We start from the raw sequence: 22650 nt of genomic DNA on the forward strand, positions 1-22650 counted from the left end.
GAAATTGTTTCTTCCTTCCTGTGAAGAGTTGGGTTTGCTCTCATGGAAGCTGGCTGACTTCTGGCTGTTAGGTCAACAATGCAGTTTTACACATTTGTTTGGTATTTGTACATGCTATTGTGTATTTTACTGTAAATGAAGAGGACATTGGAGTGACAGAACAGTGATGAGTTCCTCCCACTTGGGCTTTATGCTGTGTCAGCTTAGGAGTTTTTAGCCTGTAGGTGCTTGAGGGACAATACCAAGGGTTCCTTGACGTTAGGTCATTGTAAATTAAGAGTGATCATTTCCTGAAACACACCACTGCAAATAGCACAGCTTAAATAAAATGGCAAAAATCAAAATGCCTCAGTAGTGGGTGAGAAATGGAGTTATATTTGGGCAAAATATTTTGAGTTTTCATGCAGCCAGATTCAAAAAGATGATTTTGTGACCTTTAACCTTTGCTAGACTAAAAAGCATAATCGGAACTTTTTTTTTTACTTACTTAAAGCTGTTTTTGAGGTAACATTTTCTGTTTTGTTCTTTGACAGAAAACTTTTGTGTGATCCTCTGTCTAATTCTAAGGACAGTATTCTCTGTTTGTAGATGGGGACAACAAAATTAGGTTTTGATGTCTTGGAGCTTTTATCTTAGTGTTAGAGGAGTTTGAGGCTATTGTTTTGAAAAGTACAAAACATGAAGCAATTTTTAAAGATAAAAAATTGAAGATGAGAATATTGAAAATAAGGCAATAGAAAATACAGCTGCTTCTCTGAGCTATTTCTTTGGTCATTGCTTTAACTACTGGGGAAAGGCAAGGACAGCATCCAATAGAAAACACAAAATCCAGCAAAGTTAAAAATTGCAATCTCTGTGGCAATTAAAAAACCCATTATATTGATAAGAAACTTAAGAGGCTTTATCAGAGTCTGTTTCAGTAAGTTTGTCACCAAACTACTTTTAATTTTCCTAGACAATTTCATGTAATGGGCAGATTTGAAGTGATTTCATTTTGGACAGCAGGTTGAAGCTTAGACAAAAGCTTTTCTAGCAGACTGCTACATTTCAATAATAAGAAGTACTAATTGTACTGGACAGCAGATAGATAAGCTGAGGAAACAAAAAAGGTTAGTACCCTTTAAATTGCACAGCAATTTTAATTATGGCTTTAATTTGAAACTATGTCAAACAGAAATTAGAACTAATTTTGAACAATCAGGAAGTAAAAGCAACTTTAATTGTTTAATTTTCTCAGTATAATCTTTGATTGAACAAAGTTCTGAGGGGGCAAAAAATCTTAAAAGCCATTTGTCTGAGTTCAAAATGTGTTGAAAGGACTGAAAGGACTTATTCAGGAATTCAAAATACCAAGGAGTGAAAGATAAGGTTTTAAACAATCCTCCCTTTTTATTATCACTGTTAAACCACCTTTTTGCTCTGAAACATCACTATAACAACCAGACTAAACTTACAATAATTTGTATAACCTTTCTTGAGTGTCCCTTGAAGAACTGCATGGGAAGTACGACACCCCCATAAAAGATGCTTGTCTCTGTATTAATAGTTACTCTGTAGGCAATGTGTAAGTGAAGTGTTCGAGAGCTTGCATTTTTTTTTTGGTAGAGTTTGACCAGCCAAAGTTGTCATTGCAAATGGCTTTCTGAAAAGCCAGGTATGGATGCAGGTCCCAGTTGGAAAACACTGCTTTTTTAGTGTAACTATGGTCTTCTACACACTGTCTTCTGCCCATAACATGCAGGAAATTGCAGAGATCTTTTTCCTTTTTAGTCCTAAATTATTTGTTCAGTGTTACAAGGAGAAGGCTAAGGGAATGTGACCTTACTGCTGCCATCTGAGAAGATGCAGCCAGGGTTTTCTTGGAGGTACAGTGGTAGGATGTTTGGCAGCAGGCATAAGCTGTAACAAGGAAAATTAACAATAAATTGTTATCAGGGATGGTGGTCAAATGCTGCACGAGAGGCCCAGAGAGGCAGTGGGATCTTCCATGTTGGAGACTGCCAGAACTCACCTGAACCAGATCTGCTTTGAGCTAAGGATGGGAACTAGAAATTCCCGGATATCCCTCTCAACCTAAACTACTCTTATTAGACAATTGGCCTGCATTAACTGTACTGAAGACTCAGTGCAATTTGACTGCAGCACTTGTCAGATGTCGAAGTGACTGAGAATTGAAGAGCTCCTTTGTGGTATCACTGGAAAACATGATGTAGGTGTATGTAGCATTGTGCTGCTGCGTGTCGCTGAGAGTGATCTGTGCCAAGGATCCAGGGTTATGTAGCAGATAAAGGGGTGGTCCTTGAGGGTCAGGGTCCAATAGGGATGGGAAAAAATGGTGCAGAGGGGTAAATATGAACTGGGGGGACAAATAGGGTTACAGGGGTGGGACACTGCAGTGAAGTTAACCCAGTGGGGTTCAAGGGAAGAAAGAGCATTCTAGGATGGGTGAACATGGGCTGAAGAGGTTGGTATAAACTTAGCAAACCAATAGAACAAAAAGCCTAAAAATTATTAACATGTGGCTGCAAAGGCTGATGGGAGGAAGGTTTTTCTCACCCTAAACAAAAGGGTATCTTTCCTGGTAGCAGGTCCCTGGGCCTCCACACAGGTATATTCAAACTGATCTTAAAATTTTCTTGGGCAACCTATTTCACTTGAAAGCATAATCTTGGCAGAAGTCTAAAATGGTCATAGGTTACTTACCATAGATGGGAAGAACATGGCTGCTCAGAGGCCAAAAAGGAGGAGGAATGGAAAAAACAAGCTGAAACTTCACACTTGGAAGTAGCTAAATAAGAAATGCTGCAGTAGTCATTTGACTGAAATAGTTCTTAGAATGTTGTAAAATGCTCATGTTCTTGTAAAAGGTAAAATTAAGAGCCAGCACAGATAGGAAATGTAATTCATATCAGGCTTTCTAACTTATGGTAAAAATCTCATGAGAAGAAGTGGCATTTTCCTACAGCAAGTATTGAATATTTGCCTGTGTTATTCCTACCTTCAATTAAGGCAATGTTTAAGATGCCTCTATGTGCTTCATTTAATAACATATTACACTAGTGAATAACTTGAATAATTCTTCAGTGAAATATGGAAATAATTTTCATGTAACATCAGCAAGTTAACATCTTATTATGATGTACTGCTCTACACTTAATATCCCAGCTTGGCCTTTGTTGATGTATTTACTCTGAAGTTGAAGCAATTGAAAACACTAAATGGTGTGACTGTGCATTCAATCTCATTACAGACTTAATGCATCAGCCGTCAGGAACCTCATTATTGTATAACTCAATTTTTGTGGAGGGTAGAATTATAGAAAAAATTTACATGTTGACTCCGGAGCATAAAGAGTGTCATCCATCATTCACTGGGTCAGATCTGGATTGCTGTAATCTTTGTAATTGGAAAAGAGTGCTTATGACTGAAACAGTGAAATTCTTGTAAAAGTGCATGTCTTTTCAAAATGTTTTAGAAATTTTATGTACATCTTTTCCACAGGTATCCAAGGGTGGATTTGATACCATAAAGAAGTTACAAAGGCATCTGTCACTGAGATTTTGATGACATGCATTGGGTGGGCTGATTGGTGAGGACATGCATTTACTATAACCCATGTTCTCTAGTATTAATTTGTATGGGGTTTTTACTTGTTCTTTTCCTCTCCAAGCACCTTTACCTAAGGCAGTTGCTGACATTAGAGAAGAAAATAGAAACTAAATCTTCTACTAGTTAAGTGGAACAAAAATAGAGATCTTGGATTCCATACTGATGAAGGCCTTTTAAATCTGTTCATTTTGGAGTTACCCTATACTTGTATATTAGACCAGTAATTATATGAAGTTATAAAATGATAATTCTGTTTAAGTTACTGAAAATATTTCTGACCATTGGATCTATTTGCACTGGATCAGTGCAGATCAGGAATAAGACGTAGATAAACACACAGTACATGGGAAATGCCTTGTGTATGACTGAGGAATTCAAAGATTGATTTGAATGTTATTTGTTGGTACAGTTGCAGTTTGGTTACTGTCTTCATGCAGTAACCAAAAAACATCCATTTTCCTAATTCCCAGTATATGTAGGTATAGAGGTGCCCATGGCTATCCATTCAGAGTGAACAGAGATATAAATACTTGAACAAGGAAGACATTGCTTTGTGCTCTGAGCAACAATCAGGTTTTAGCATGTTCTAAATTTTTTGGCATCTCTCAGGAATATTTGGGACCAGTATTTGAGTTTAGTTACCAGCACTCCTTTTTGGCATGATGGGATATCTATTGAGGCTAGTTCTACTCCTCTGTGCTCTTAGAAAATATCATGGTGACTCTACCTTACCATCCCTTATGTCTCTGATGCTTTGCAACTGTCTTTCAGCACACATTGTAACAGAGTAGAAAAATTTCTGTTTGAAGAGCAATCATACTCAGCAGAGGGCAGGTGAGGGAAGGAATTAAGAGTTTCACGGGTCTGGAGAGAAAGCTTGGAAATAACTTTCAACTCCCAATTCATACAGAACTATGTCATAGATAATTGACCATAGAGATTGCATTTGTGAAGTGGAAACATTGTCTGAGACTTTATTATCAGCCTCTTGTCTCTTCTCCCATGAATGCCATCACTGCTTGCTTATAGACATTCCTTTCTCTCTGTTAGCAGTGGGTTGTTCATGGACTTTATTGCACTTTGTATAAAGTTGTCCTTTAGGGACAGATAAATGTAGGTGAAGTCCTGTGCAATATGTGCCTAAATCTCAGGGGTGTTGCTTGCCTTGTGTGAATTTCATGAAGTGTTCCCCTACCAGGCAGCGGTGTCAAGACCAGCAGGTGTTCCAGTGTTTTTTTGTGTAGCAGTTGGCAGTAGGACTTCCATCAATACTGATTATGTGAGTTCATTTTTTTGCGTGCATCATTTTAGAAACTGAGAACCCCTTCCCTCTACCTCTGATTCTGTAATCACTGTAAGAGCTGAATTTTTGTTTTGCTCTTTTCTTGTCAGTATATGCTAACAAAGACTGATGGGGACTTGCAGATTTCAAAAGGAAAATCTGACTCTTGTGTGTACTCATAGGTTCCTTTTAGAAGTGCTTGAGGGACAACCTCACGTCAGACAAAGTTTTATAAAAGACATTCCAAGTATCTCGCTTCTCATCTTTATTACTGTATTACTTTCTCATCTTTATTACTGGTTGACAACATGGATATTTCTCACACCTCAAGAATTCCCAAGGGAGAGAAACACTTGAAAATTCTTGGTGGCTTGGATTTCTAGAGCTTGTTTTTGAAAGTGTTATTTAGCCAAAGTCTTGGCACTGTGTCAGAAGGAAGTAGGTCTGCTATAACATTGCTGACAAAGCTTTGTTGCTTCCAGGGCCCAGGTTAGGATCTCTGTGAGGCTGCGCTGTGTCCTGACGCGTTAGGACCCATCTTTGGTAGCCCAGTAGAGCTCAGATCCTGGGAAGCATGGACACACCAGCAGAGGAGTGGCACGGCACTGGCACCAGCGGTACATTTGGCACTGGTAGGACTTTTTACTGACAGCATGCTGCAATTCTTTTTGAATCAATTTGATACCAAAAATAGCTACTGGCTTATTCAGAGACTGAGTCTATCATGGTATTGGTGGTACTGTGATTGCAAAGCACTCCCAATATGGAGTAGGATATAACTTCCTAGAGGAAAGTAAGAATAAGGTAGTAGAAATTAAACTAGGAAAGAAATTAACACTCTCCATATAAATATAATTTGCCTGTCATGGCTCTTCTCGTGCCTGCAGTTGGAGCTACAATGTGATCGTATTCCTTGCTGATTTTAGCTGAGACAGTGGCAATTTGTGCTTGGCCTAAGTCTCATGGGTGACTCTTCAAATATTTGATCAAGGATTTTGGAAAGAAAATAGAAAGTAAGTAAATGACAAGAAGGCAAGAAAGGCTCAGGGTCTAACTAACTGGTGGTAGAACCCCAGTGTGTTGTCCCTGAACCTCTGTTGCAGAGGGAATGAACTTGGGACTGGCTCCAGCAATCAGGTAAAGGTGTTCATTACTCAGAAACCCCCTGAGGGTGGGCAGGTTGCTCCTTGTCTGTCAGAGTCCTGGGAAGCCATAGGAGTATTGCTTGTTGCTGAGGAAGGGATCAAGCATGTTGGGGGAGCAATTATGAAGTGAGAGAGCAACTGCCTGCAGCACTATCAATTTCTCTTGTTCTTTTCCTCCTGCCCTACCTGACAGAGCAACTTGACTTTAAAATTCTGTCCCAGGTTTGGGCTCGACGTGGCTCCTGTGTAATCAATAAATTCAGTTTTTCTCACACTGCTAGGAAACCCTGAGCTAACTTACAGGTGTACCTTCTGGTTCTATTGCAAATGCAATAACTAAACAGTAAATGGGATGTCCTTCCTCACCGCTCTTCTTGATCTGCCTGTCTTTGGATCAGGAGCAGGAAGCAGCTTCTCTTGTAGAATCATTTTCGTGCTGCGGGAAGAGCCACTGTAGCCATCTGTTGAGGAAAATTAGCAGTTTGCAATATGTTACATCTGTAAATGGATTAGCTCTTCCAGGCATTACATGTGTTTATGTGCATACTCTGGAGTAATTGAGTGTAGCTGAGGAACACAACTTGCTGCTTCATTCCCAAGCCATACAAGAGGAAGTGGCCTCAAGTTGCACTAGGGGAGGTTTAGAATGGATATTAGGAGAAAAATTCTTCACCAAGAGTGTTGTAAAGCACTGGAACAGGCTGCCCAGGGAAGTGGTTGATTCAGCATCCTTGCAGACACTTAAAAGATGTGTAGATGTGGTGCTTAGGGACATGGATTAGTGATGGACTTGGCAGTGCTGGATTAATGGCTGGACTCGATCTTAGAGGTCTTTTCAACGTAAACAGTTCTGTGATTCTCCTCCAACTGATAGATAGTATGCCTTTTTAGGGTGGATAAAGTTAATTTTTATTTCAAATGTATTTTATGCAAGTGCAGATGATAAGGCAAGGATAAACATAGTAGAGTATACATCTATCTTGTTGTTCAGAATTGTCTAATTATTTCAAGAATTATTTTGCCTCAAACATGTTCTGAAGGTTCTCAGTTGGATTTATATGATATCAGAATTTTGACTGCTACACCTTAGAGCGCTGGGATTATTTGATTTTGTTCTAGGCTTATCTTTCTTTGAAGTATAGCAAAATACCCAATTATTTAAGATTCTTGGATAACTAACTGTGTTGTAAAGCTTTGTTTCTTGCTAAGACACTTTTATTTTCCTTCTAATACTTAACTGGGAGAACTACTTTTAAAAAAGCAGCAAAGACATATCCTCTAGTGAATATACTTTTGTTCCTGTGTTTCATTTGATATCTCACTTAGTGCAAGCAGCAAACTAAAATGACCTAAGAAAATCGTAATGACTTTTAGTGATAAGCAGTCAAATAAGTATCACATGGTAGTAGCTTTGAAATTGTTGATTAGAGAGATTCAATTACATTTCTCTGATTTACTAGGCTTACATGTCACTTATATTAGCAAACTGCTTGCACATTGTAGGTTTGGATCTTTTGTGTGTGTGTAACTGCTCAGTGTGGTGTCTGAAGTTGAATCAATGGTCCTGAGCTTTTCCTTAATCCCTGCTCTTACAGCTGCCTATGCTTCAGGTATTCTCTCAAGAGCAGCACAGACTCAAGCCAGACTCTGAGAACCAATATCTAAACCAGCAGGCAAATCATCTACTTGTGGAAGCCCGAATTTTGCTGGGGTTTCATGTTATTCAGTCCTGCTTATAAATCATCAGCACCGGGAGTCAGTGTGAACTTTGCTGGCATTTCTTTCTATTGCTTTTTAAATGCATTTTTAACTTTTATAATGGTGAGAAAGGGCTGTAGAATATCAGTTCTAATTGCTTTGCAAATAGAAATGAAATCAAGAACAAACCCACTTTCGTTAATGTTTTCTAAGGTAAAATATGTCATTTTCATGATTTGGAAGTGGAACATTGAGACCATTTAATGTTTTTGCTTGACAGTATTGAGTTGCAAGTGAAGGCTTTGGATGGGCATATTTGAGGAAACAAGACTGGCTAAGAGGACAATTGTGTGTGTAATGGTGTGTCAGCATATAGATGAGCCAGTCTGTTTTCTCTCTAGCTTCTACACTGTTCCAAATAAAATACATTCTGTTATCCCATTAAACCAACACACTGTCTTAGAATGTGTCATTTTATAAACAAGACCAAATACACACCCTCTGTAGCCAGCTTGAGAGCCAGCCTTGCTGGAGGAGAGGCAGCCTCCTTATTACTGGTACAAATCCAGTGAAGGTAAATGAACCAGACTTTGGTTAGCTCTGTGAAAAAAAACCTTCCACTGCTTCTCCAGTAAAAAGCATCAAGTCTGCTTTCTGGTAGGGGAGTTATCTACATTTGTCCCTAGGAAGGTTATTTTGAACTTGTATTTGTTCAGTCTTCTGTTTTTTGTATTAGTGAGTTTTTGATTTCTCTTCTCCCGCATATTTTACAGCATTGCAAGAAGGAAGACAGTGGGAACTCTGTGAAGTAAGAGGTGACTGATGGCATTAGCTACATGCTAAAGGAGCTAGGGTGAATCCTAGATTTGCTCTTCCAGTGGAAGATAATAAAATATATGTATGTTAGCACTGACTCTTACAGGTGCTTTGCATTGCACTGAGTCTGAGTTCAGTGGGAGCCACTCAGAGCATCCAGAACTGGGCACACTCCAGCATCTCCCAGTGCTCCAGTTACCGTGCGGATGTTCTGTCTCTTAACTGAAATGGGGTAAATTGTATGGGTGCAGCACACTTTTGTACAGTGTTTTGTTATGCATTACATGTCTCAATTTCTTTTCAGTGTCTTTCCCTTTCCCCTTATAATTCAGACAGCTGGTTCTATGGTAATGAGTCCCTTTGAATTGTCAGTGTGTGTATATTTCCATTTACACTGCTGGCACTTTGTTCCGAACCTTCTCCCCTTCTGTCCAAATAGATTACTTGCATTATCAGATCTGTCTCATTGTTCACAATAGCATTGCTGTGGATTCTTCAGGTCCCCCTTTCTTACTGAGTTTATTGCTCATTTTTCAAAGGCCTTTATCAAACTCAGGTGTAACTTTAAATAAATCTTCTTTAATAGTTGTCAGATAATCAAACTGAAGGAGGAAAAATTGTATTTTTAATTGCACAGACTATCCTGTGGAAGGGGTCTAGCTAACCTATTGACTTTTCATTATGTAATAATTCATATTCAAATTAATTTTGGCAGCTTGCATTTTGTCTATATTATCTATGATCATTTAAACTTCTGTAGCAATTTATAATATAATTGATGTTGACCAGGATAATTTTTAAATGCCAACAGACAAAGAGTCTTATGCAGTGATTTGAGATATGGCTGAAAACCAGGAGCATAGGAACGTGGTCCAAAGATAATTGCATGACTGTTTTAAGATAGCACTGCTTGTTCATGAGCGGTTTACAAAGAAAGGCCAAGGCAATGGCCAGAGCAACAATAAAGATTAGACATAATGAAAAAACCTTAATACATATCATAATAAAGGTAATTCTGCTTTCCGTATCATGCTGGGGTCTCTGTTCAGACCTGGGCAAGCTAGGTGTCTTAATGAGCTCCTAATTAAGCACATGGAATACTAATTTAATGAACTTGCTGAATCAGGAACTCCTGATGAATTCCCACCTTTCCTCATTTGTACAAAACTTATTTACAGCTGAATGAGAAGGAATGGATTTGCTTTTCACAGCCAAGAAAGCCTTGGTGCCAACATCTGATACAATAATTATTAGAGACTGGGAATTCCCAATTACAAAAATTTCTTAAAGAAAAATAATTACTTATCTCAATTACTATCATTCCCTGAAGGGATCCATGGCCTACATTCTGCTGGAGCTGAACAAGTTACTAAACAGAGGAACTTTTAAAAACTCTTCTACCTGAACACCCAACATAATTTCAGCCTTTTCTATAAATCTTGTTCTTACTGTATTTTGTTTAATTTGATCTGAGTTTTATTCATTTTAAGCTTCTAAGTGTAGACTTGGTTTTCATACTTCCTTTTCTTAGGCTTTAAACCCTGGAAGATCCAGAAACTGTAGGTACAAAGCTTTCTGTCTAGAGAGTTAAGCTGTTCATGTGTTTTGAATACTAAATGTCTCTCCCATATAGAAGTGTGACTACGTAGGGAGCAGTTAGTGTCACAACATCCAGTGCTTTTAGGGCTGCTCTCTCTTGGAGACACTTCTTCACAGCTCTTATTTCATGTAGCTCTACTATTAGTATTTCCCACCATGTGCACATACTGCAAACATAATTTACCTTTCCAGGAGCAGGTTCTTGCTGTTTACTTCTGTAGAAGCAGACAGATGCTATTAGCTCATTTTCATTTCATGACCAAAGTGCCAGTAAAATAATTCAGACACAGCTCTCACTCTATAGTGATGAGAAACCTGCAACCCCCAAATTCATTTGTGTGCGGTTTGGTCTGGAGTGCAGGTTTCTAAATAGCAAGACCTTTCTCTAAATGCAAAGCACACTGATTACTGCTTTAAATCTCAGCATCTTTCTCATTTGCTGCTCACTTATTACCTGAACTGAAGGTGAGGCTGAGAGTGAATGTTTTCCTGATTCTTCCCAAGGTAGGGAAGAAGATTGCTGTAGGGAGCAATCTCTTCATTTTTCACCCAGATAACTTGCAGAAAAACATTTTGGACATTGTGTGCGTAGGAGGGCAAAATGACACTGCAGGCAAAGGAGTAAACTTGAAATCTGAATTCAGATTGCATCTTAGATTTATTTCATGGTGAATCTAAGGAGCCTGGTTATGAGTTTGTGGTGAGGTTATGTGGATCACCATTTTGTAATGAGTTGGATCTGGTTGTGTGAGCTGAATTCAAGTCTTTTATCTCCCAGAGAGAAGCATGTACTGGTTGTGTTCTGTGCCACAAAGATCCTTACTTCTGCAGGCACTAGACACCTGAACGTTTTTAAGCCATTTAGTCCCCCTGAATAGAGAAAGATGTAGCTGTCAAATGTGTAGTACTGATTTACATTGTAATCCAGTAATCTAGGCAGGCACAGCTTTCTGAACTCTTGTGCTGTTGCTTTTAATGAAATACCTACACATGGGTGCCTTTGTAGCATTACTTTGTACCAGAAATGCTGGGCTCATGTATATGTTTTGATTTTCTGTGTGGCTTTGGAGCCAGGGGACCCAAATAATCATTTAATTCAATAACATATCACAGAGAGAATCTGTACCCTAAAAAGTTTATAATTTGATTGTTTGCTGATTAGTGTCAGAGCAGAAGAGGATGGAAAGGACCTCTGCAGATCATCTATTCTAAGCCTGTGCTCGAAGTAGGTTGCTCGGGGCCGTGTCCAGACAAGTTTTGGATATCTCTAAAGATAAAGACCCTAGAATTTCTCCAAGAAGCATGTTGCAGTGCTCAACCAACATTATAGTAAAAAAATTCCTTTTCTTTAATCAGAATTTCCTGAATTTCAGTTTGTGCCAGTTGCCTCTTGTCCTGTCAGTGGGCACTACTGACAAGAATTTGGCTTCATATCCTTAGTTCCCCACCTCATCATATATATCAGTAAGGTCACTTTGAGCCATGACTCTCTTTAAAAAGGTTGAAAGAGCATGTTAATTTCTAGTAAATGAGCTCTAAATATGCCAGATATAGAACATGTTTGAGAGACTGGAGACAGAGGCCTGTCTTCGAGGTTCTCCCTTTTCCTTTGTAGCTGACACATTCTTTGGTTTGGTATTTTTTGTTTGTTTGTTAGGGTTTTGGTTGGTTGGTTGGGTTTTTTTATAGCCTAGTAAATTTCAATTTCAGCATAGTGCAGTTTTAATTTTTTCCAGTTGGTACTGTTTTCTTGATGTTTCACTATGGCGAGTTGAAAACAGAAGGCCTGATTTTGCTTCCCCATTCTGTTCAGTCTAGCACTGGCTAATAAGTTTGTGTGGGAAGCATATGATCCACCACTCTCCTGTTTTGCAGGGGAAATGAGAGAGAATGTATGCAATGATGAAATGAAAACTTTAGAAGTATGTGACCTATCACTTATTTCATTTATTTTTTGTATCTGTGCTAATGCTTTTCTCTAATGGGTACAGTCTTGTTCAGTGAACATTGAAACTGTGTGGACTTGAAGGAATAACAAGGTTCTAATGAACTGAAAAAGGAGGAGTTTGTAGCAAAGAAAAAGGAATAATTTTTTCCTCCATCAATAATATATATAGTTAATTGACAAAAAAACTTCGTACGCAGTCTAACTTGTCTATGTTTGTGCAAAACAATACTGTTTTTAGCTGCTTTCAGTGGGCTCAAAATCTTTTTTCCAGGCCTCCAGCTTCCTGGTGATGTGACATCAGCACAACAGCCCAAGATGGTGATTATATTAAAAGAAGAATATAATGAGACAAAAGAATAAGGCTGTGGCTTGATATTTTCCATTGATAAATTTAGAACTTGCAAAAGCTGAAATAATAGTTGTAGTGATAAAAAGAAATATAATTTTTATACTTACCTGCTGTTCTGAAAAACCAATGTATAATTATTGTAGGAGGGAGAAAAATACATCTCTCCCCCTCACTGTGCTACTTTTTCCTCTTCTCTTCAGTGTTGAAATCATCTAGTTTAATTAAATCACCAGACTATTTCTGCACAAAGGATGACATTTTATTAATGATGCATGATGTGTATGAGACAGAATTAACCCAATTTTCAAATGGATTTCAATTTGGAAAGGGCAACATGTAAAAATGTCTTGTAAATGTGTGGGATGAGCTTTCTGAAGGAGATGGGATTACAAAATGATGAATAATTAGACAACAGTCTCTCCAGTCCCTCTCTTTATAATGTAGCCCAGTATCATTACCTTTTCCATGTGTTGTTTAGTTTTGCCTATTTCCTCAGTCATGTTTCTTTCCTGGCAGTAAGTCCAAGGAGCAGTAGTTTAGGTGACAATATTTACAAGTAACTGGAAGGGGCTGAAGGTGACTGTTTTGATCTCAGGATGTCAGACGCTATGTTTGTGATGGGGCTCACATTTTTAAATATGCCTGTAGAGCCTGAGCTTCAGAGGGTGATTGGGGTCCACTCAGGCTCACTGCACCTATATCTGAATGGGGTAGTCACTGCATGTCAGTGGTCATACAGTCAGTTGTTGTATAGATTTGAAGAATTGTAAGTTGTTAAAAAGCTTTTATCCATTCTGCCAGGGGCTGAGAGAATCTGCCTCATCATTCAGACTTGCATTCCTGAAATTTGTCTGTATAGATTAGAGGTTTACACTATTGCTATCTCCCCTTACTCTGAACTGAGAAACATCTTTCTAATTTTACCTTTCTAATCCATAGGAAAAAGGGATAAGTGTGACTTTGCGGGTTTTGAGTTTATTTTTAACTTAGCAGATTTGGGGAAAGAAAACTTCACTTACATTTCCGTATCTCAGAAATGGAATTTTTATCAAAACAGTTCTCAAAAATCATTAACATCTGACAACAGAGTGTTGGGGAATAGACAGTGAAAAGGTTTGAAACAGACTACTAGAATGTCTTGCGGATAAAATGGCAAGACAAATCTGCCTGCAAGAAGTATGAGGTTTATTTTTTGTGGCTGTTATGCATAGGGTATGATGAAGGCACTAATCCATGTATTAGGAAGCAGATTTTTAAAGGGTCAGGCTGTGAAGCTCAGAACAAATTGTAGTGTTCCCTTATTCAAAAATAGTTATATAGGGATTTTTGGTAAACTCTGTGTTAAAATATTTTTGTTGTTTCTGTTGCAAGAAATTCTTGAGCTACAAGATTGATGGTGATGTTCATAATGAAGGAGGGTTGGAGGTCCCTGTTATTCCAGCTATCCATGCTCGTGTAACTCTGATTCCCGACCCAAAAGAGCAAACACTCCATAACAACAAGATATGGCAGCATAAATATCCTGCCCTTCTGTTTAGAGCATCAGTCTTGGCTACCTGCTTAGGAATGGAGGCAGACGATCTTCTGCATTAAGTGTGGAAACAGTGAAATGTATTTTGGAATTTAGGGTTGGTATGAAAGGGCATTTATGCCAAAAGTTTGTGTAAAAAGTGCATACTCTTTAGAAAAAATAGGGAGAAATAAAAGCACACTGGCAGAGTCTTGACCAAATGTAATTTACCCTTGTTAAGGTGCTGTCATAAGAATATAAGAATTACCATCCTGTCTATCTATGCTTTGGCTTGGGGAAATGTGACTCTATAAGCAGGAGCAGAGATGGAAGTTGAGGTCGCAGTTCACTCCGAGAGTTCAGAGGCGTGGTGAAAAATTTCATTCTGAACTTGGCTTACTTATAAACATATGAGATGATTATTTCTTTATTCAATAGGTATTCCTTTGATTTTCTTCTTTCCCCTCATGCTCTGGTTCTCATTCACTGTTGGTGTCTAGCAGAACTTTGCATTGGCTTCTGTGTGGAAGGAGGGGCTGTACCGTGTGTGCACCATCCTTAACAGACCTTTTCTCTCTTTCAGAACAAGGAATGAAGAAAATGAGCAACATCTATGAATCAGCAGCCAATACCCTGGGAATTTTTAACAGCCCATGCCTGACTAAAGTGGAGTTGCGGGTTGCATGCAAAGGCATATCAGACAGGGATGCCCTCTCAAAACCAGATCCTTGTGTCATCCTAAAAATGCAGTCGCACGGCCAGTGGTTTGAGGTGAGTGTTTAATAAAATAAAATTGATTCTTCTGGCACTTTAGGATGGCATAGACAAACTGGGGCCAAATTGAAATAGCAAGAGCAGTAAAGAGAAGACGCAATTTGAAGCCCGTGGCATAATCTTGCAAGTGTTAAGGGAGATATTCCATTAACCCTAACACACTTTGAATCAAAAACTTTGAACTTCTCTTTGGAATCTAGATTAAAAATCAAGCTGAATAAAGCATGAAGCATCATAGAACTTTTCCCTTTAGGCCTTATTTTTTTCATAAAAGCAATATAATAGCATAGATAATGATAGTGACCACCAGTCATTACTATATAAAGAAGAGGAATAATGTGGAAGAGAGGAGGATTTATTATTAGTTGGCGAGGGATTTGGTGACAGAGTAGCTTGACTTGCAAATTTTGAGCATTACAGTTGGATTAGTTTTTGGAATTAGTAAATCTAATGTTTTACTTAGGCCTTAATCAATTTGCCTTGTATTGTAGGTTCCATGTTTGATTAAAATCCTGCTTTGTGTTATTTTATTTATCATGGAAATAATTTCTTTGATAACTGGAAACATGGGGTCTTAAAAAAATTCAAATTGTAACTATGGAAAATAGAATGGAATGTAATATTTTTGATGACATCTTGTTAGTTATTTTACTTAATAGTTACAGTTGAGTGTTTGTGGTTAATCAAGCTAAAAGGTGTGACTTAAAAAGAGAATAGAAAGTATGTAAGAGAAAATTAGGAATCTATTAAATCCAGTTAATTTTTTGTGCATATTCATCCATCTCTTTTCAAAAGTGTTAGCATTCAGCATAGAATTGTCTTCTCTACAAAAAGATAAAAATAATAATGATGAGCATATGCCGAAAGCAAAATTTTAAATGCAGGGGTCTTTTAATTTAGCATTTTCAGCCAAGCTTTTCAGACTTCAAGGATTTTGTTCCATTTATTCTAATCATTTTGACCTATGAAATTTTTCCAGTTCAGGCCAGCACCAGCCTAGGAAAGTTAAGGGGGTTTTGATAGCATTCTACTTTTCTTAGTTTACTCTTGTAGAACCACTAGACATATCCCTGGTAGAAAACCAGACTATAAATAAAAATAAAACTCTCACCATTCTTTTATTGCTATAAAATCAATGTGTCCATGTAATTGAAATTTAGGGTGATACAAAAGTTATCCTAAAAAGGGTAATTTTAGCTCTCTGTGTAGGTAAAAAAGCATTTAGCTGCACTGTGTGGAATCATACAAATAATAGAAATTAACCAAGCAATGGATTAAAGGTCAACATAAATGAAATGGCCCCGTTTGGAAAGGACACAATGAGAACTTCTTTGCTGTCTCAGTTCTCTGATAGCTTTGGGTGCATTTATATACAGTTTGGCAGGGTAAGTAGATTTAAATTATATATTCTGATGTAGTAATGGAGATTCCCTTTATTTGATGTGGTTTTTAATACAGAAAGTGATTGCCTGAATAGAGTAATTCTTGAAGAACAGATCTGCCCATTGATAGGATTCTCATCTTACGTCAGTTGCTCCTATTGTCTAGTGAGAGTCCAGGCAATTAATTTTTGTATGGGAAAAAAGAAATTTATTAGTTCATGTTCCTATCAATGCTGCAAAGTGAATGCCACTCGGCCATGATGAGACTTCTCTGGCCAGCACCTTCTTAACAGAATTTTTAATTAAGTTCCAATTGCTGAGCTAAATTGAGCAGAGTCACTCAGATATAGCTGGACACATAATTTGGCTGGAAGAATTTTCTGCTGATGGCAATCAATGATCCAACAAGACCTGAAAAAACAGACAAAGTAATAATTAAAAAATAATAAAGCCCAGCTTCCAGTGAAGTGAGCATATTCAACATAGAAATCAATAAAAAAGGCAACCCAGAAAAAGGAGTAGAACTGAGGAGTGTGGGTTTAGTGCCTTCATAAATTATCTTGAATTTCCAGATGCCTTAAACCCCTTGGAAATCCAAGTGTGCTGTAGCAAGATACAGTGTTACTGAAATGGATGTACTGATCGCATACTCTGGTTGTGTGGAGTTTTGTCAGCACGGAGTACCTGAATTGAAGTGTTTGAAGTACAGCCTGTGGTCTGTGTAGGTTGTGCTCTTGCATATAAGTGCTTTTGAAATCCATGGAAAGTACTGAGGGCTGGCTCCTCTTGGGCCAGATGCAGCTGAAGCATGTGGGCTTAGATTGATGGGATTGCACTGTGCATGTACAGATACTGGGATATAAGGCAGTCACTCCACACATGCAGACAATCCCTGGAAGTGAGTGATCTGTGCACATTTGTCTCTGGGAGAATTCTGATAAAATTCTCAGCCTGTTGCTGAGGAAATTTTGCAGTTCTGTGTGTGCATATATGTGTGTGTGTGTAAATTATGCCACCCACACATGTAAATATAGAATGAAAATGTGTTGATGCTCTTGTAGAGTGGGTTGGTGCCATTTCCAGAGATTGGAAATGACATCTCAATATTCTTTTTCATTTTTTTTCAACTAGGTTTTCCTGTTTTGTTTAGTTTTGGAGGGTTTTGTTTGTTTGTTTCCTGGGCACAGAATTGGTGAGGTTGGAAGGGACCTCTAGAGGTTCCATGGTCCATGTGCTGCTCAGGTGAGGACACCTAGAGCCAGTTGCCCAGGACTATGTCAGACAGGTTTTGAATATTACTAAAGGATGGGGATTCTGTATACTTCCTGGGCAACCTGTGCCAGTGCTTTCACTGTTAGAAGTGAAAAAAGTTTCCTAACATGTTCCTAAATTTCACCTAGTGCCCATTACCTCTGGTTCTGTTGCTAGCCACCAGTGAAAAGAAGCCCAGCTCTGTTGTCTTTGGACCTTCCCTTCAGTATTACATTGATAAGATGCCCCCTGAGTGTTCCAGGTGTGTCACCTACAGACTTGCTGAAGGTACAGTCTGCCCCATAATCCAGGTCATTCATGAAGATCTTAAACAGGATCCAGCTCTGACCCCTGTGGCCCACTGCTGGTCACTGGCATCTCATTAGAATTTGTCTCACTTGTAACCAACCTCTGCCTGGCCAGTTTTCAGTCCACCTCACTGTCTGTCTGCTCATCCATTCCCTGCATCAACAGCTCTTCTATGAATATCTTAGGGGAGATGGTTTCAAAGGCCTTATCGGAGTCCAGGTAGAAAATATTCACTGCTCTTCCCTCATCTACCAGGCCAGGTAGATATACTTCATTTCAGAAGTTTGTCAAGCTGTTCAGGCATGACTTTTTTTTGGTTGGCTACTCATGATGATTTTCTTATCCTTAATGTGCCTGGGATTAACTGCTAATCAACTTCCCAGGAACTGAGGCGAAATTGGTGGGCCTGTAATTCCCTAGATGATTTGATAAGGGACACCAAACTCCTCAGTAGTGAAACCATTGGGAACTTGAATAAATACTCAAATGGTTCTTGGTGCTGTACCCTGTTCTGAGACAGATATGCCTGTTGTTTTTTTTCTTCTTCTGGATAGATATTTCTCTGTAAACAAACCGGCACACACACAAGTGTGCACACACACCTGCCCACTGCATTTCCCTGTGTATGGATGTTGGTGCTGGCTGAAAAACACTGTCTCCACCAAGTTAGAGTGTAAATGATATGTTGTGGCTCCCAGGAAAATCGTCAGTTTGCTCCTTCTCATACAGGCAGCCTAACGTGACAGGGTGTGATACACCAGAATTTAAGATTATGCTATGTTTATGTACTTTTAGTACATATGTTTATGTACTAAAAGCCAATCTGCTGATCCAGGACTGGGTTTTAGTTTTTCTGGCTATAACTTTAGGCAGGTGCAAACTTGCACAGTGCCCAAATGTTGTACTTAATGTGTTAGTTTAGGATAATTAATGGCTGTTTTTCCATCCTGTTTTGAATGTATTCAAGGAGTTTAAATACTGTGCTGAGTTTCAGATAGTGAATGACGGAGGTGCATGATGATAAATTCCTTTGCTCCAATGATTATTTTACCCATCTAGAGTGTGAATATCCATGTGTAATGAATGTTAACTAATGTATATAGCATTGGAGCCTTCAGCTGAGATGTGCTGGCACTGGCATGCTCATTAACTCCTTATTCCCAAGAAAGGAGCCTGGGCCCGTTCACAGGTTATCTGCATATGACAAATACCCATAATACATGTTATTTTGAAAGCTCTGTAACTTGCTGAGCTGTGTCTGGTCATCCAAGATTTACTTGAGATCAGGAGGTGTCACACAGCCTGACTTAACCAGGTGGGATGTGATGTCTGGAGCTGGGAAGAGGGGCTGAGGAAGACAAGTAGCCGTGTTTGTGAATCAGAGAGGGCTTCCTGTTGTTGTACTCTTCTGGTTTTCAGCAGCAGGACAGAGAGTGTCTGCTGCCTTGTGGGTTTGAACAGCCAGCTGGAGGTTTTGCTTTTAACTCAAAACGTTTATTAAACCTTAATAATTGCAGAGCACATGAAGCAGCACCCAAAGACAACATGCACTCGTGTCGTGGTTTGAAGGGAAGTGAGTTTTTTTTGGAAGTAGTGGTCAAACCAATCAGTCCTTAGGTCTGAGTATTGGCACCTTTGTTGGCCACTAAGAGGTTGGACACGCCTCTGAGGACACGAGGGGTTAAAAGCCGGATTTCCCAGCAGGACTCTCTCTTTCCCTGCTCTGCTTTCGGAGAGGGAGCGTCTTCTCCTCTCCCCTGCCCGGGCCTGGCTAGGCCGGGTGGGGGAGGGGAGCAAGGTGGGCCTGGCTGAGCAAGGTGGGCCTCGGGGTGGGGAACAGAGGGAGCTGGAGTGGAGCTGGTCCAGCTTCCATCTAGAATGGAGGGGTGGAGGGAGAACTTTGGAGGTGCCTTCCGTCCCCCTCCCTGTCCCATCCCGTTCCCCCCCCTTCCCCCCCCCCCGGTCCCGTCTCTCTCCTCCCCCCACAGAGAGAAGGTGCCGAGCTGGAGCTGCTTGTGAGAGCTGCAGTGCCTGCGATCGCCTGTGCCTGACCTTGGTGGTGGGAGATAAAAGCTTTTAACTCTTTCTAAGGCAGAAGAGAGTTATCCCTGGACGCTGAATTCTCATAGTTGGTGGTTTTAGAAGAGAGAGGACAGCCTGGGACCGAGAGGGTAATGTGAGATGAAAAGAAGCCCCTTCGATTGCCGGAATGAAGAGGAGTGGCCTATGAGGCTGGACTTTTCTTGCATAATGATAGCCATAGACGGACCCTGGACCCTCCTGACTATAAATAAGACTGTGTTTGGGTGGATGTTTTTGGCTCAAACCCAGAGACGTTCTGGCCTGCTTCGTGGAGCCCCCGGCCCCAGGGGTAAATGGGGGGGACCTGAGTCCCAAAATGAGAAGATGGCTGGTTTTTGGTACTTGGCCAAAACATCCTTAAAAAGAGCCCTGTTGCAGTTCAGGTCCATGGACGGCAGTGAGAGTGCTGGACATGGAAAGGAGGGTGTCACCCTGGCAGACTCTTCGAGGCAGTGCCATGGGTGACGTGGGAACACGGGATGGTGGACCTGTGTTTCCTGTGGGGGGGGGTCTGTGGTGCGAGAGAGACTCCTCTCGTCCTGGATGGAATGTGGATTGTCTGAATTTTAAAGGATGATGATTTGGATTAGGAACCCAGGGTCGTTGAGGGATTAAGCAAGTAGATGAAGGTAATGTGCTGGAGTCAACTGAGTGAGCATGTATGGAATGGAAATTGGGGGGAGGAGAAGCAGTGTTTTTGGGAGGTTTTCTCTTCTGCTTTTGGGTGGTTGGGTTTTTCTTTCCTTTTCTATTGTCCATTGTTATGTAGCATAATAAATTGTCTGTCTGTTTCAAGTATCAGGCCTGCTCTGCTCTGTTCTTGACCACATCTCACAGTCGTTCATTAGGTAAAATATACCCTCATGGGTGCATTGGCATTTTGTCTAATGTCAACCCATGACAACTTGCTAAAATTCCATTCCATCTTGATGGAATTCGTTAAAATCGTTAGAATGGATAAGTTTGTTTGAACCTGAAAATCTGAAATAGATTTTTTCCTTGAAATGTTCTCTGAAGTCACAATTTGTGAAAAACTCAGTGAGCTTTGGTAAGAATGTGTTGATATTCCTAAAATAAAAGTTATTCACTTGTAATTAAGCATGACATTTGGAGGATCAGCTTGGCAGGACTAAACAAACAAAACTGAGTTGTCTGTGTTTCCTTTTCCTTTCACATCAACCTGCACATCCACACAGACCTTCATGCAAACAGATGGCAGAGAGCAGTGAGCTAGGAAATGCATGGAACTAGTTAAGGTATAGGATACTCCGTGGAGCCTACTAAACAGGCTACATAGGGATGAAGCTATAGGAAGGACAGTCTTGCTCTTTATCTGTATTTGCTTTTCCCCTTAGTAGTCCTGCTCTCTCTTTTGCATCTTTTCTGAATTCCAGCATCCTTCTCCTTCCTCTGCCTTTTCACCTCAGCTCCCCATTTACATTCCCAGCACCTGCTGCCACATTTCTCTCCTCTGTGTATTGGAGACTGGGGGAAATTTTCTGCCCCTTCCTAGCATGGGTGAAGGATCTGAAGAGAAGACCCTGAGGCAGACTTCAGCTATTTGTTTCCATAGATACCCAAAAGTAGCTTTCATGTTACCCATCTGTGGCTGTTACAGCCCACTGCAAAAGCCAACAAGCCATGAAATAGGGGAGTCTGTGTGATGATATATTCCATGACTTTACCAAACTGTTCCAAAATGCACACAAAAATACTGTGAAGAGGGAAAAATCCCCCCCGCATATAAGTACACACAAAAAATTACATCATTTTTGGTTCATTTTGATGAACAGCAAACATATGAAGTATTTGGATGGAACTGGAGGTTTCAATGATCACAAACAAGAACTACCACCAGTAGCCATACAGAATGAGGCTTGAGGCTGTCTAGTCTTGCCCATCTTGCATCTAGTTGGTGATGCTGAAGAAATATGAGATCACAGAAATATAAAAGTGTCTTTCCAGATTGTTCTTCCAGCTCACAGTGATGTGCAGCTCAGGGAGTTCTTACACATGAGTTTATGCCATTGTAATTGTAAAAAAAGTTATTAGAATAACTTCCATGGCTTAGTTCAAATAATTTTAAAAGTTTTTGTATATAAAAGATAAAATTTCAGGATATAATGGGACATAAGGGTTCAGCAGCTTAAGTGGGGGTTGAATAAAGTAATATTACTTGTATTTTTTGAACTTGCCTCTTGTTGATTATTTTTAAGTTCCTTTTTTCCTTTATTAAAGGAGACACTGAGAAAATCCCTGTTCATTTTCTCAATGCCATTTGGGATTTTATTCTTCTGATTTGTCTGTGACTGTATAAAAAGGCAACCCATATTTTGAAGATTCAGCATACCTAACCTATCATGAAACATGGATTTCTTTGGGTAGTTATTTGAGCTGTGTTTATTTCAGAGCATTGCAGAGATGTAGTGCCATAACCTGTTGTCTGTTCCACAGAGATTTCTGAGCAGCAGTTTGGGATTTATTCTCTGCTTTAAAGAACTGCAAGGCTTCATGGTGGGCTAGTTTATTGGAAGTTTGATGGGTTTGGGGATTTTTTTTTTTAAATAATACTCTAGTCGATGCTAGAGCAGATTCTAGATTCCATTTTTCTGATTTCAATCTTAAGATTTCAACTTGGTGAACAAACAGCCTGTATGAAATTATTTTTCAGTAATGGGGTTACCGTAATAAGAACATATCATCTTAGGAAGATCTTTCTCTGACAAAGAAATGAACTTACAGAGTTCTGATGAGATGTTTTATATCAGATTATGTCAAATTTGGTGGCAAGAAGGTGCGTTCACTGAATAGAGGTTATGAAATTAGCTCTTCTCTTTGTGAGGAAGCTTCTGATTCATTTGCAGATTTGGGAGTTTTGCTCTTTTGGATGTAGAAG

The 22650-nt window shown here is 39.5% G+C and overlaps 1 protein-coding gene across 14 annotated transcripts in view; it reads left to right on the forward strand.

The window, feature by feature from the left end:
• CPNE4 (copine 4) overlaps positions 1–22650 on the forward strand; it is a 280684-nt gene that overhangs the window by 87250 nt on the left and 170784 nt on the right. For 11 of the 14 annotated variants that reach the window (XM_063407749.1, XM_063407773.1, XM_063407757.1 and 8 more), the window contains 2 exons: positions 5374–5523; positions 14540–14727. In XM_063407749.1, the coding sequence (XP_063263819.1) occupies positions 5466–5523; positions 14540–14727 (246 nt within the window). In that variant the 5' untranslated portion in view covers positions 5374–5465. Of the gene's footprint in view, positions 1–3498; positions 3590–5373; positions 5524–14539; positions 14728–22650 lie in introns of those variants that run through there. The other 3 variants (XM_063407832.1, XM_063407842.1, XM_063407823.1) reach the window with 2 other exon arrangements.

This window comes from Prinia subflava, chromosome 1 (genome assembly GCF_021018805.1).
Source record: "Prinia subflava isolate CZ2003 ecotype Zambia chromosome 1, Cam_Psub_1.2, whole genome shotgun sequence".
NCBI classification, from domain to species: domain Eukaryota; kingdom Metazoa; phylum Chordata; class Aves; order Passeriformes; family Cisticolidae; genus Prinia; species Prinia subflava.